At 41.5% G+C, this 15373-nt stretch overlaps 1 protein-coding gene across 6 annotated transcripts in view; it reads right to left on the minus strand.

The window, feature by feature from the left end:
- Positions 1-15373, minus strand: part of POU6F2 (POU class 6 homeobox 2) — a 485143-nt gene that overhangs the window by 29987 nt on the left and 439783 nt on the right. For all 6 annotated transcript variants that reach the window (XM_074340527.1, XM_074340528.1, XM_074340526.1 and 3 more), the window contains one exon: positions 263-469. In XM_074340527.1, the coding sequence (XP_074196628.1) occupies positions 263-469 (207 nt within the window). The remainder of the gene's footprint in view (positions 1-262; positions 470-15373) is intronic.

Below are 15373 nucleotides of genomic sequence, written 5' to 3' on the forward strand. Positions count from 1 at the left end.
ATCCCTATTTTAGGCCATTATCTCTGTTTATAATTTAATATATTCATACTTTATATTAGAGAGTTATTTAGTTCTCGCCCACATACACTAAGAATGAAAAATAAAGCTACTTGCCTGTTTCTAAGTGTTGATATGTTAGGATTAGTGAAATTAAATATTTTATAATTAAAAAATTACTTTTCATTGAGGATGACCAAACAGAAGAAAGGTGGTAAGGAGAGGTGTCCAGGTAGCCGTGGCCACCTGGACGTGGACCCTTTACCTGCTGGCCAGGCTTGATGGGTGAGAGTGTGATGCCCTGTGTGTTGATCACTGGCAGGATCTGGTTCCCGATGACCGTGGCGATGATCTGGCCCTGGGCGTTGGTCAGGAGCTGGGGGGTGATTGGCTGCACTTGCAGGCCCTGAGAGCTGCCCGGTGCCTGGCTTGAGGGCCCCGGATTCGGCATCAGAGGAATGGTCCCAATAATCTGCAAGAGAAGGGCCAAGAGATGAGGTGCCAGGCTCTGTTCAGGGTCTGCACCTAAGACCACTCCTTCCTGGTCTCTGGAGCTGGCCGCTCCCTGGGGTCGGTGCAGGAACTGTGAACAGGCCTGAGGGTGTGTGTGTGGAGGAAAGTGGCAGGGGATGGGCATCTGACAGGCACACAGGAACCAAAGGGAAAACAGTTAAAAACAAAACCAAGCATCAGTGATGGCAGAAATGTGATTTCTTCCAGGGCAGCACAGACATCTGCTTCGTCTCAGAACCAGAGAGAGGGCAGAATTCTCTTGGTGCTCACGCCCTTCTCCAGCTGGGGAGCCACATCCCTTCCCCACAGAAGCTCCTCAGCATAATATCGTACATCCTTTCCTCTGCCTCCACTCCCCTGCTCTCTCTCCTTTCCTCCTTCCCTCACTGGCACTGTACTCCTCTCTCAAAGTCAGGGGTGGGCTGCCTGACATCCTGCAGGATTAGGGGCCTCTGCACCTGGCACTCATGGTTGAGAGTCCAGGTTCTGGAGTCAGGGAGACTGTTAGAGACAAATTTAATCTGTCAAAAATGAAAATGTGATCTATGTTTCCAATGTGTGGACTCTCCTGGGGGCATCGTGGAGCTCGAGGTTGGCTCCCCACGCCACGGGATGGTTAAGCAGCTCTGCTCTGCTAGGGATCTGCCAGGGCCACCTGCCAGATGAGAACTGTGGTGACATGGCCTGGGGGCCACCAAGACAAATTAGTAATGCTCTTAGAGGAAGTGCTTTCATATGTATGACTTCATTTCATTCCATGTTCTTACAACAGCTCTGAGAAGTGGGCATTAGTCCCATCCTGCTCAATAGGTAAGACAATGGTGGCTCTGCTCTGACCTGATGGAGGAATTTGTAAGTGATGGATTGAGCTGGAGCTGGAGTCCACATCTTGCTGACCCCAAACGCCTGCTTTTCCATTGTCACCTGGCTGTCACCACATAGAGAACATTGGAGAAGCACTGCATTCGGTCTGCGATTTCCCACCAGACAATAAGCTGCTTGTGGACTGAGTTTATACATGAATGATTTCATTCTCTACCCCCACAGTACCCCAAATGGGCTTTTAAATGTATTTTCTCAGTAGATGCTTTTAAATGAATGGCTTCTAGACTCAGCTGCCACTGGGATTCCAGATGCAACCGGGACCACAGAAGAACCACAAGACCACACAATTCGGTGACAAAGATCATGACAGGGAAACTACCCTTCTTTCCTTGTCCTCATTTGGCAGTTGCTTCCACCACAGAAGGCCCCGTGGGATGGCACTAATGGAGGAGCTGTGAGAATATCAGGTATCAATGGCAGTTGTCAATGGATGCCAATAAAGGTCAAGTAATTACTGTGAGTGGTCAGCAGTCCCTCCGGGGGTCTGCAGCGCCTCAGGCCCACTGAGCAAGCCTGTGATGTCCATCCTGCAGCATCAGCAATAAGCATGTCCCATCAGTGCCAGCAAGGTCAGGAGGAGTCCACATCAATAGAGCGGTGCACATAAGTACTTTATCGATGAGTGTTCCTGCATTAAGCAGCTCAGTATCCAAAGGCTGTCCCTGTGTACCCACAGACCATGTGGAGAGGCCTGGGGAGCAGCGTCCTTGTCCTGCACCCATGCTGGATACGTCCCCTCTCCACACTTGCACTGTGAACTGTACAGTCCCCCTTTCTACAATGCCCTATGACAACTTTGTGGCTGACCCATCCACTCTGGCTTCCCCGAGTCACAGGCTTGAAAACTGCACTCCATCTGATTGGCCTGAGTTGAAGCTGGGTTCATTTAGGTGGCAGGGTTGTGGGTTCTATTTTCGGCAGATATCAGCGCATTTAGGAGCCGAGAGAGGCACAGCACCTGACAGCTATAGAACACACTGTGATGCAGAGAGAGGTGTTCTGCTCTGAGAAGATTGACACGAGTCTGTGCTCGCTTGTGTAATGAGATGCTCTGTCTGCAGTCTGGGTGAAAAGAAGAAAACAGTGAACGCAAATGTCTCACAAGCCTCTTCCCTGCGCATGGCCTCCCTTCTACACACTACGCTGCGACATTACTAAAACATGGCACCTCTTAGGTCCCTCCCACCTCCTCCTCTTTTCTTTCTTAGGCCCTAGCATCACTTGCTGAGGGTAGGACAGAGCTAGTGTCAGAGCCAGGTGGATCTGGAATGGCATGACTAAATGTACCCTTAATAAGGAGAGTTTGCCCAGGGTGCGCGCAGGGGCAGGGGCAGGGGCCATTCTAGTCAGGAAGCCTTCTGTGAAGTTATGCATTTCTCATTCTTGTTCCCCTTTCAGGGGAGCTGGACTGACCATCTCAGCATGTCAAAAATTTGGCAGTGCACTCTGGGGAATTTCCTAACATCCTCCAATGTACTACAACATGCTGATTTTAATTTGCTCCCGTTCATCAAAGGGTAGAGACAGTCACACATTATTGTCTAAAAATTCTCCGATGTGCCTATTTAGCTTAGGCTGGTTTCCATTCTTCTCAGCACTTCCAGAGGTCTCACCAAAACTCCTCCTCAGGCTTTGATTTCAAATATTGAAAACAAGAAAACGAAACAAGCGGAGGCAGCCTAGGTGTGAGGCTTGGCATTAGTGAAAAGTTGGCAATTTTACCTGTGGAAATTGTATTTTAAATTAAAAACCTTTTGATATCAAGGGAAGTATTTACTTTTACACATATTTCAACTCCATCAGGACATTAAAATTGAATTTTGACATCAGGGAAAGTGACTTGATAGAAAGAGGATGCTTTTGAGACACTTGTGGTCCTGGGACTAGCTTTTGGAGTTTGACTTTCTGGCTTCCAGAACTAAAGATTTACTGATAAGAGAAATAAGTGGCAGAACATGTCACTGAGCAAAAATGGCCCCTAAGCTCAAGGCATAAACTGCACAGAACAAATTCCTGCTTTGCTAAGATACTGAGGACTCTGGGAGAGTACCTGCAGACCCTGCTTTATGTAAGGCATGGTATCATCTGCCATGGAAGGCACCAGAAGATGCTATTGGGGCAGAGGAGGGGATGACAAGACAGGCACACGGCATGCAGATTCTAACAATCCAGTGGAGAAGTGCTATGCACCAAATGACAGGCAGGACTATTCGATAAGAATCTCTGTACACACATGGCGGATGCTCAAAAGAATATTGGGAATGAATGAGAGAAGGAAAGGTGGGGATAGGAGGGAAGACTTCACCGAAGAAATGGGGGCAGAGCAGGGTTTTGGAGGTTGGGTGGGACTTGGTGAGGCAGAGAAATCATTCCAAACAAGACTCTATCCTGGAGGTGAGAAACATGGACGCAAAAGAGGGTGGAGACAGTGGAGCAATGACAGGTCAGTCTGGAAGGGTCAAATTCCATCCAGGCAAGGGGTTTTGATGAATGGGTTTTTTTTTTGTTTTTGTTGTTTTTTTGAGGAGGGGGTTAGGAGGAATACTGAAAAGGAGCTATTTCAGGTGTGAATGTGATAGCGTGGTAGAATGGACTGGAGTGGTGAGAGGCTGCAGACCAGGAGCTCGGTCACTAGGGTGCTGCTGTCCTCGTCCAAGTGTGAAGCAAATGCCTCAGTGAATCCTTGGCACAGGGGTTGCTTGATTGGTTCACTTCCACTTCAGTTCAAAAAGCATGGCCTACTTTATGCCTAGGTTGCAACATTAGAAATTTTTGAGTGAGGTTATTGCTCCATCAGTTCCACAAGCAAATAGCTCAGGCATAGTTTGCAATGATCCTGTATGTCTTTGCCCTGACTGTAACAGTAATGATTCATCTCTGAAGAATGCTTTAAACAGGCCAAGACCCGTATTGGTACTGTAAATGATAATTTGCGACCTAAAAGAGTTCCAGCCTCTCTGACAGGGGTCTTATTTGGTTGTTGCTGTTCATGTTCGGTTCCGTTTATTTCCTTAGAGGAATTAAGAGCATAAACCACCACTGAAAATAAGTCCATGTTGCAAGAGCAATGAAAAAATTGTTACATGACTACTAGTATGTATTAGCTCATGCATCCCTATTTCCATAAGAATTTGGGAGGCTTACACATAAATGTGACTAACATTAATGCAGCAGCAATTATAATTTTAGCCATCATAAAGATTATCTTGCAATTGTAGCAAACCTCAGCGATTCAGGGCCATGTAAGTCTTTTAGGTCACCAAGTTATCATTATAGTGTCCTTACGGACCTCGGTCTAGTTGAGGTATTCAGTAGGGATGAATTATGAGTGATGGAGGGTAGTGTGTCCTGAATTTATTCGCTGCCAGCATGTAGGTGTGTGTCATCAACAGCAGGGGAGGGTGGTATCACAGAAGCTCAGGGCATCCAGACAAGTTGTCTGATGGGCCACATGTCGGAATAGTCTATGACATGCTGTTAAACTCTGCTATGGAGAATGTGATTGCAGATGTCAAATTGCTAAGTAATTTTGTTGCACCTATCTTTAAGAAAAAGAAACCCACTAATGCTATAAATCGGTGACTTCCTCAAGTCTTTCACTCCATTAGCAGAGACAATTCTTTACCAAATATTTGTGTGACCTCAGCACTTTTTGGTCAAGAGGCTTTTGTTAACATTAGCATTACTCCGTCCCTGTCCATTCTTGATCAAAGAGCTTATAGCATTTGAGAAGCGAGGAGGTGGCGGTGAGTGATCACCAGAATGGAAACAGCCAATCAGCTGGTAGAGCCGTACTCACTCTTTTCTCTTCCTCCAATGGATGATTTTGTCTTCTTTATATAATACATTCATTTTAGTCTCATTGTGCTCTCGGGTTTAAGGTTAAACTCACTTTAGAGTTATTTTAGCAGCTCTGATGTGGATTCCAGGAAGAGTAGGAGAATGCAATTATTTCCCAAACAAAATTGCAAGATGCAATTTAGTGCTTTCTCTCACTTAGCTATGTCCAAGATGGAGAACTAGAGAGTATGAATATTAAGAGGGTCCTCTAGCAGAGTATCTGAATCAGAGAATAGTAGGCATGAAGATAAGGAGATGAAGGAGTTCAATTACAGGAAGGCATTCAACTAAGGACAAATAGATTTAATCTTGCAGGCAAAACCAATCAGTTGGTTGTGGCTTCCCTGAGATCTGGAGTTTCCAGAGTTCAAGAAGAAACAGTGCCATGATTGATTACAATGTCTGACATGGGTATGGGCATAGGGAATGGCAGTGTGCCCGAAGGTGGCATAATTGAAGCCCAGGATATGAGATAAATTATCTTAGACCAACTTGAAAGAAGTGGATGACACGCATTTCCTTAATGAGCAACTGTGAGAAAAAGCTTCATACGATTTTCATGCCTGTATTATGGGTATCAATAGGCACTCTGTCCCTGGGAATACCTACCTACACAATGTTCTTTACTGTCAGTTAGAATTAGGATTCTCGCTGTGTGCTCTGTTTGGTTTCAACTTTAGAAACACTTACAGACAAGCGTGAAGAATTGGATGTGTCATGATCTTTAAAATGTCACTTTCAATCACTTTATGAGAAACATACTTTGCATGAAAACTGATGTTATAAAAACAGCAATAACAACAATAAAAACAATCCTCTCCCCTAAAAGTTTTTAAAAATTAATTAAAGGTAATTCTTCTTCATAGAGTTTAAGATATACATAGAGAAGAAAAAAATTCTCCACTGCCTGGGGTCAAGTCCAGGCTTTGCCACTAACGGGAGATTGTTGGTGAATTAATTCACTTCTTAGAACCTCAGTCTACTCATCTTTGAAGTGAGAATAATAATTCCCACTTCATAAGGTTATTGTGAAGACTAAATAAGATAATGTATGCAAAGCACCCAACACCCTGCTTTAATAACCAAAGAGGTGTTTAATAAATGTTTGTTCATAACTTCATTATGCTTTTGTGGTAACTCCTGGGTTTTTGCATTAAGTTGCCAAAGATCTTTTGACTTTTTCTGAATGTTATCATTTCACCATGAAAATAGTTTACCCTGAGGAACAGAAAACAGTAGCTCACCATGGAAAATAACGACTTCTTATTTGTCTTGTAAAAGAATGCTAAGTCGGAAGTTTCCACGGAGGCACTGAGATTCCGTAGGTGCCATGTTCCCAAGGAGGGATGAGACCTTCATGCTGAACGGATGGAGGCAGGTTCTGCAACTCAGTCAGAAGGTCCAGAGCTCACCCCTCACTGTTGGGGCAGACACAGAGAAGTTGTGAAACTCTGTGTCTTCTTCTCTCTCAGGATGGGGCATGGGAGCCTCTCCTCCTCTCAAAAGTTAATGACTATGTGCTCAGATATGTCTGTCCTGGGACTGCTAAATTCAGCCTTCATCGAAAATAGGTTCTTTCCCCCTGAATAATGGTAGTTTTTAAAAATCTTTGAAGATGTCCTATATTATTGGAATTTGATTTCTGCATTCCATATATCAAGGCCAAATATGTGCCAACCACTGTCTTAGATTTTGGGAATTTGAGAAATATCTGATGTCCCTAAATTCTGTTTTAAAATCACTTTGATTGTAAGAAAGCAGACGGCTGAAATGCTTGCAGAAGTCAAACATCAAGTAGGCTGGATTACTCTAGGGGTCCAGTGGGGAGTACATTCACTGGGACCTCTGGTCCCCAAGAACATAAATTGAAACTGCTGGAGAGCAGAAATGTCAGGCACACAGTAGGGAATGCCTGTCTGTTTTCAGGGAACAATGTTCCTTCTCAGCGACCATACTGCAGTCCAACAACCTCTGTCACCTTGATTCTACTACGAGGATACATATGAATTCATGATGTAGTAAACAAGGGCCACTTCTACCATGTTCTCACAAAACTCTCCCTTCATCTATAAATGCATTCATTTATATAATTTTAATTATAATTGTCCTATCTGTAGAATCCTAATTGGAATAAAAACAAATGTATATTTCAATCCCTAGTTATTTACAACAAGAGCAAGTGTGACATCTCATACAAAAGCAAATTTCTTCAACCCACTGTGAACTTGGTTTCAATTTGTAGCTTCTTACTTTATTTTCAATGGGAGAAAATGAAAATATTTGTAAATATGATCGAATGCTTCAATTTCCAACTTTCTTCAGAGGTTTTACATTTTCATTATAATACTTGTTATATTTGTCCAGTAGGACAAAGATCAGAAAATGAAGACAAATTCTTAAGGATGAACTGGAAACATTTCTTTTCATCTCTCTTTCTCCTTTTCCCAATGACTACAAATTAAACCATGAGTACTTTTCATTTTCTTTGCAGCTGCCAATTCTGTGGAATTGCTAAAACACTTTTTTTTTCCCTTCAAAAGGGAATCACTATTGCGATTAGGCCATAATTTTGCAGAAAGACCAACTTTATAAACTTTTACATGGCTTTGCCTAAGACATTACATTTTAATGCCAGCAAAAAATACCAAGAATTTGGGGAGGTATTTCTGCTTTTGCCTGCTGGTGCCAGATTAAGTGACTAAATCAGATTAAAGTTATTTATTGCTTGGGAGAACATGTCTTAGTTTAACTCACCTTTGGTCCTTAGAAACTTTAACAAACATTCTAAACGAAGCCCTGGATCTCTAAACTGTTTATTTTATATTTCGTCGCAAATGTGAGCCATAGCTAAGAGCAAAAGAACCTAAATCTGGGACCAGTGATCACCAATATTCCAAATTCTTTGGAGCAATGGGATTTGGAAGGAAATGTCTGGCAATTGCTTAAGAAAGTGCTGCCCACATTTAACATCAGCTAGTGCTGTAAGCAAATTCAGAATTCAGGCCATAAAGCAAAATTTAAATTCATACAAACAACAAAACGAGCCTCTAAGGAAAAAGGGGTGGGGAGCCAAGGCACTTGAAGTGTCCTTAAAGATACATTTGTTATCACCATCCAGTATCATGAGTCCAAGATGGTTCATATGCTTTTTGTGAAGAGAATATCTATTGTTGGGGCAAAATTAAATGGATTTTCATACTTGCATGTAATATTTATCTATATGTTCAATCAGAAAAAAGTTGTCCTCATCACTCTAACATATATTAGTTTTTCAATTTCCTCTTAGTAATGTTTTCTTAATGTTCTGTAGGGTGAGACCATGAAATTTGTCATTTCTCACAACAAAGAACCATAATTCATTAGAGTTATGCTGAGTTTTTCTCATAAAATCGTATCCTCATTTTCACAGGTGACCAATTTGTACTCTTACCCCTAACCATCAGGCAGGTTTTCATAGATGTAAGTAAAGAGGGCCAATGCATTCTCCCAATTGTGGTTCCTCATAGTTTTCTGGTTCCTAGTTTAAATGTCATATATATGTGACATTTAAATATATATATAATACATATATATTTAACTACTACTCTGGTACTTCAAATTTGGTCCTAGAAAAATGTATTTTATCATTACTAATACACTATTAATATAATGATTTTCTAACTGTGCTATTCTAAACTCAATAATTTATCATTTCTACCAATGGTATGAACTTGGGAATTTTTAATTTCAAAAGCTATTTTTAAAGTACAACCTTAGCAGGAATAAGTTTCACTGCCTTGTCAGATGAAATCATTCACAAACTATACATATATATTGTCAAATAATGTAGACCTCAGTATAGTGATTACCACATTGAAGAATATTTGAGATATAGTCACAAAACTATTAACTTAATTCATAACTCAGCGTTAAAAATAATCTACTTAACTTCTTTAAAATATTTGGGATATTTCTAGCAAGGTTTGTGGTAACAGATTTGGTTTCTGAGAAGGCTAAGTTCTTAGCACTTTTCTGCTTCACCTAGGTTCCCCATTTCAGGAACAAGTCTAGATGTGCAAAACCATCCATATTATACCCATTTCCACAGTCTTATCTCCACTTGAGCTGAGAGGGGCAGAAACTCTACTTTTTAAATATTTTTAAATGCATATGATTTTGTGATTTCAGAAAATCAAAATGAGTTCTGAGAATCCTGAGTGGCATGCCATGTCAATTTCTGTTGTGTTTGTCTAAGTGATTTGTATATCACCTTTAAAAAATATTTTTATTAAAATATAGCTAACATACAATATTATGTTAGTTTTAGGTGTACATCATAGTTATTCAACATTTATATACCTAAAGAAGTGATTACCGTGATAAGTCCAGCAACCATCTGACACTGTACCACGCTATCACAATATTACTGATCTTCCCCCCTTTAAAATTTTTCAATTAGAGTTGACATTCAAGTGGTTAGACATTTATTTAATTTATGAAGTGATCCCCCACTAGTACCACCTGGCACTATACAGAGTAATTACCATATTATTGACTATATTCTCTATGCTTTACTTTACATTCCCATGACTATTCTGTAACTACCAATTTGTACTTCTTAATCCCTTTCCCTTTTAACTCAACCCCAAACCCCCTCCTGTCTGGTAACCATCAAAATGTTCTCTGTAGCTATGAGTTTGTTTCTGTTTCGTTTGTTTATTTTATTCTTTAGATTCCACTTAAAAGTGAAATCATATGACATTTGTCTTTTGCTGTCTGATTTATTACACTCAGCACAGTACCCTCTAGGTCACAGATGGCAAGATTTCCTTTGTGTTTTTAAGGCAAGTAATATTCCATTGTGTGTATGTACCACCTCCTTTTTATCCATTCATCCATGCAGGGACACCCAGGCTGCCTCCACATCTTGGCTATGGTAAATAATGCTGCAGTGAACATGCATTTTCCCCCTCAAAGTAGTGTTTTGGGTTTCTTCAGATAAATACCCAGAAGTGGGATTACTAGGTCCTTCTTTGTCTCTTGTTATAGCCTTTGTTTTAAAGTCTATTTTGTCTGGTATCTGTATTGCTAGCTCAGCCTTTTTTGCAGTTGTTTGTTTGTTTCCATTTTCATGAAATACTTTTTTCCATCCCTATACTTTCAGTCTGTGTGTGTCTTTTGATCCAAAGTATGGCTCTTATAGGTAGCATATGTAAGGGTGTTGGTTTCTTATCCATTAAGCCACATGTATATTACCTTTTAAATGTAAATATTTAAGTATCCTTTTTCTTAAGGATATCACCCTTTGTATAAAAAACTGAAATAGTTCTATTATAACCCAATAATACTGAGAACGCTTTCATTTTTAATTTGCAATCAAGTTCTCAAATTCCTTGTGAATTTAAAACCGACTTGTTTTTCTAGCTGTACATACCACTAATCTCCTCCTTTTGGTTGTCTGGGATAGCTTGCTAAACTCATCTGCAGATTTACTGAAGGCAGATAGAAATGTTTTTATTCTAGAGCATCAGAGAAAACCAACAGTGGTTAAGTGAACCTAGCAGGTAATACCCCTGTGGCCCCGCCTTCTGATTAAATACAGGCCGTTTTGTTATAAGGAAAAGCGGACGTTATTGTACCCAGCAGCCACGTGGTGATGTTGTAGGGGCAAGCCTGGCATGGCCAGCCTTCTGTTGCTGGTAATCTGGGGAAAACTAGGCAGTCAGCTTATCCTGTTACCAATGGGTGTGAGCAGCAAACTCAGAATCAACACACCGGCCTCTCTGCGTGCTGGAGTAACCATGGGTTTCAAGGCCGAGGTGGTCAGGGCATGAGTGACAGAGGCAGGACTTACATAGTATCCACTGTGTGCCAGGTGTTGTGCCAAGCTGTTAACATCCTTTTTGACCTTTACTTCCAACACCCTGAAACTTTTTTTCAAAAAATTGAAAAAAGTTAAGTGAATAGACAAATACCATTTTAATCAGCTATGGTAATGCTGGATGGCATTATGCTTACAAGCGTTTCTACATAAACCTTCAATATCTTAAATAGACCCTACTTTAGATTAGCCTCTCTAAGTGGATTAAAATGTGTGTGGGTGAAGAGAGCATGATGTTTATGGAATGACTATTTCATAGGTTAGTTACGGTATTAGTCACTTATCCACATCATGCTGAAAGTGGCTTCACTCAGAAGGAAGCTGGCTTTGCAGCAGCCAGATGTGGACTCAAATCTAGGCTCTATCACTTACCAACTGTGTGGCCCTGAGAAGCTGGTTAGCTTCTCGAAGCCTTGTTTCCTTGGCTGTAAATTAGAGATAACAGTGCAAGATCATTGTGAGAATGAAATGAAAATGATGAATTTATGTAAAATGTTTAGTGGATAATGTATTAGCTTATATGAAATACTCCATTTGGTCCACTGATTTTATAACTCTGTTTATGCTTATCACGTGCAGGTGCTATTCTAGCCATTTGGGAAACATTGGTGAAGAAAACAAAAAAAATTAAATTATTGTTGGAGCTCTGAATTATTGATTAAGAGCAATCTCTGATACCAGACAAAACTGAGCTTGAATCCCAGCATTTCCAGATGGGTGATCTTGGAAATTTCTTAATCTGTACAATGGGGATAAAACATATTTTGTGGTTGTGGTCAAGATGAAGTAATATATCAAATGCTAAGCACTTGTTGGCATGTAGAATGCACAACCAATGACAGCAATTTATTAATTTTATTATTGTTAGTACTAATCCTCCTAAGAGCCCCGGGAGGAAGACATGGTTGTCATTGCATGGAAGAGAACCTGAAACTGAGTGACCGGGGGCTTCCTGGGGTAGTAGAGCTGCGTGGCGATGGCATCTGATTTGAAAGCCTATGCTCTTTACCTGGGGCTGCCTTCCAGTGAGCACACAGATAGCTGCACTGTCTACCTCTGTTACTCTGATGAGACTGGATTTTGGGAATATCTATTGGCAAGTTTCAGATCTAAGGAGTGTGTGTAATGTTTTTTCTTTCCTTTGTATGTCTCTGTGTTGTTTGATTGATGCCATCTACTTATAAGTTTAAAGCCGTTTCACATCTTGACTTTATTGTTATATTCTGAACTCTCCACCTTATGACATCTTCTCAGGATCTGCATTGTTTTTTGTTTTGTTTTGTTTTGTTTTTTACAAGGTGAAAAGGGGTATTAATGAGCAATTTGGAGCAATGTCCTACGGCTAATATATTACCTTCAATTGAATCGTAGAAAGACTTAGTTCAGTACATTGAACTTGAACCTGGGTCCTCTCACTTTTCTGAGTTGTGACTTTTCCATTCTTACCTATCTCTGATCTCTTTCTCTCTTATTGTCCTGTGAGTTGACATGATGCCTACATCTTTAAGAAGAATGGATCATGTCAACAACTCATAGGTCTACAAGAAAGTTGGGTGCATTATTGTACAGTGAACATTTATTTGGAAGTTGAATGTATCTCACATGTGAATTTAATGTTTCCCCCTCTGATAATGCTCTGCTTAACCACAAAAATCATTTGCAGAAAAGCTGATGTTCTAGGGATGCTAAGTCAAAATTCAGAAATTTCTCTCTTTCCATGTCCCCAGACCCAAATCAAGTTTAATTTTCATTCTCTAGTTGGAAAAACTGCGACATAAATAGCTTCTACTTCCATCCCTGACTTTTTATTAGAAACTAAATATTAATACTAAAAAGAGAGTCATCATCCACAGCCAAGTGTGCAGTCTTTCCGAGACTGGTTTTGGTTAAGGGAATTATCAGACAAATAACATGTTTTCTTAATTATAAGACCCCCAACAATTTTTACACTTTCAATATTTGTGAAGTTAGACTGCCCCGAATAATGGACATATCTATTTAGTGAAGTAGTATTTTCTTTCATTCCCAAAAAGCTGTTATTCCATTGGTGATATAACTTAAAATCAGTGGTGGCTTAGACTCATAATACAGTAACAAGTATCTCTCTTTTTCTTAGTGGGGCAGCTTCCAAAGGTAAGAACCTAGAAATATCTGGGGCCTTGCCAATTCGGGAGCTTAATTAAGTCTAAAATCATTTTGCTGTGTGATATTATAAACAGCCCAATGGAAGACTCACTTTGGAGAGCCCCCTATGAAGCACTCACCATGCACTGCTTTCCTCATGGATAAGGTGCCTTGCTGGAAGCTGCAGACCTGCAGACCACCAGACCCTGAGGCTTTGAGGCTGATTTTCTCTGGCACAATGCAGTGGAGACATGAGGTCAACTTTTTGAGATTATCTCCTTTGGAGATTTCCCTGAATCTACTTTACCTGTTCCTTTAATCAGCAAAAATAATAATGGTGAGAACATGGAATAAAATACCCCGTATTTATTTTGGCCAGGTTTCTAGGTCTTTACAGTTTTAAGGTGTGTATTTTTATACCTTCTATAAGATTGCTAGGGCAAGAATTACAATTCCTATTTGTAGATGGAACAATGAAGGTTCTGGAGTTTGTGGCACATAGAGAATCAAGGAAATAAACCTAGGTTTTTGAACCCAAGATGGTGAGGGCTGTAAGAGAGGATGGGTGTGGACTTTGGGCTCATATCTCAATTCTGCCACTTACTGAAGGTGTCATCCTAGGGAGCAGCCTTGACTCTCGGCATTCTGAGTTTGCTCATCTGCACAGCTGGGATAATCATGCCTGCAGATTACAGATAATCAAACCCGTGCTCCAACAGGATCACAGATGATAGCAGCCCCATGGTGAAGGCTCAGTGCAAGGGAGATATCATTATTTCCATTATTCTTTTTTAGAATTCACTTAGCCTGAAGGAACATTCAGCTAAAACCTATTGCTGCTCTAGGAAATAAGATGGTTAAAGAGCATTGCACACTGAAATGAGCCACGTGAACGTTAGAAAGTGATATTATTTTTCCATAAGGGTGCACTAATTAGAATGTAAGCTATGCTAGTGAAACAAAGATCCGAGAAGTCACACTACCTCTGAGGGAACTGTTTGTAAATGGTGTCTTTTAACTTATTACCTGTTTAGAATGATAGCTGTTAGTTAGGTTGCTCCATTAGTTAATTGGCCCTTTTCCTATTCTTTAGCCAGAAAGACTGTGTCAACAGTCTTCATCCAGGAGCCTACACAAGAAAACATTTCCCTATTCCCAGGAAAATGAAATACTCATAGATGATGAATTTAAAAAAATTCAGTGGCCAGAAAAAAATGTGACAGCACAACAATCCAAGGTTCTGCTTTAAATGAGAGAGACCTTGGTTCTTTGTCTCAACCTTCAGGGGCAATCCCCCAAACTAGATTTTTTATTGTCTATTTTTGCCCACTCCTTTACTTGTATGTGAGAGGTGGCACTGCTGAGTTTTGCTGGGGAAGAGGGTAGAAAGAAAGATTTCAGAGGGTGCTTTATTTTCAGTTCTTTAAGTTGGCCAGCTCTTTGGGCTGATGACACTAATGGGATTAACCCTTTCATGTCAAAAATGGGGGAGGTAAAGGAAGCGGGAGACGGAGGGAGGGGCGAACTTTGGCTGGGCAGCCTGGTCTGGGCAGAAGAATTCCCTGCCCTAAGGAGGACAGGCTGATGGCGCTGACCGGCTCTGAGATCTGATTACGTCCCGCGTGTCTGCAGGTGAGCTACGACAAGAACAAGGTTTCCCAACAAATCCATCTCCCGCGTCATTACTGCGGAGCTAACTGAGGGCCAAAGGGGCGCCCACTCCTCAGATCCGCCCCTCCCCCGCCCCCTCCATTCTACCTCCGCTCAGTGCCTGCAGGTGACAAAGCCGCAGGGAGCGCCGTGCGGCGGCCAGGGGCCTCGGGCTGCCACATGTTCCACTGCCCTGGGTGTTCACATTGCAGAACTGGGAGCTTTTCCGAGAGTTGTGATTCCTTCTGGCTGCAAACCTGCTCTGCAGGTGTGTACACTCCGGACGGCCCCACGGGAATCGCCGCCAGGCGCGGCGGCCAAGCGGAACCTCCCCGGAGCGGTTCCTTCTGATTTACCTCATTATTTCACGTGAGAAAAGGCGGGCTGGAATGGGTGTGAATCAGCTCCTGTAGCGTTTCCTAAAGAGTGCCCTGCGACCCTAAATTGTGTGACAGCTGGTGGACGGTAAATTTGGGGTTAAGAAAGTGAAAGGGTGCGTGGCGC

This window comes from Rhinolophus sinicus, linkage group LG09, assembly GCF_036562045.2.
Source record: "Rhinolophus sinicus isolate RSC01 linkage group LG09, ASM3656204v1, whole genome shotgun sequence".
Lineage (NCBI taxonomy): Eukaryota > Metazoa > Chordata > Mammalia > Chiroptera > Rhinolophidae > Rhinolophus > Rhinolophus sinicus.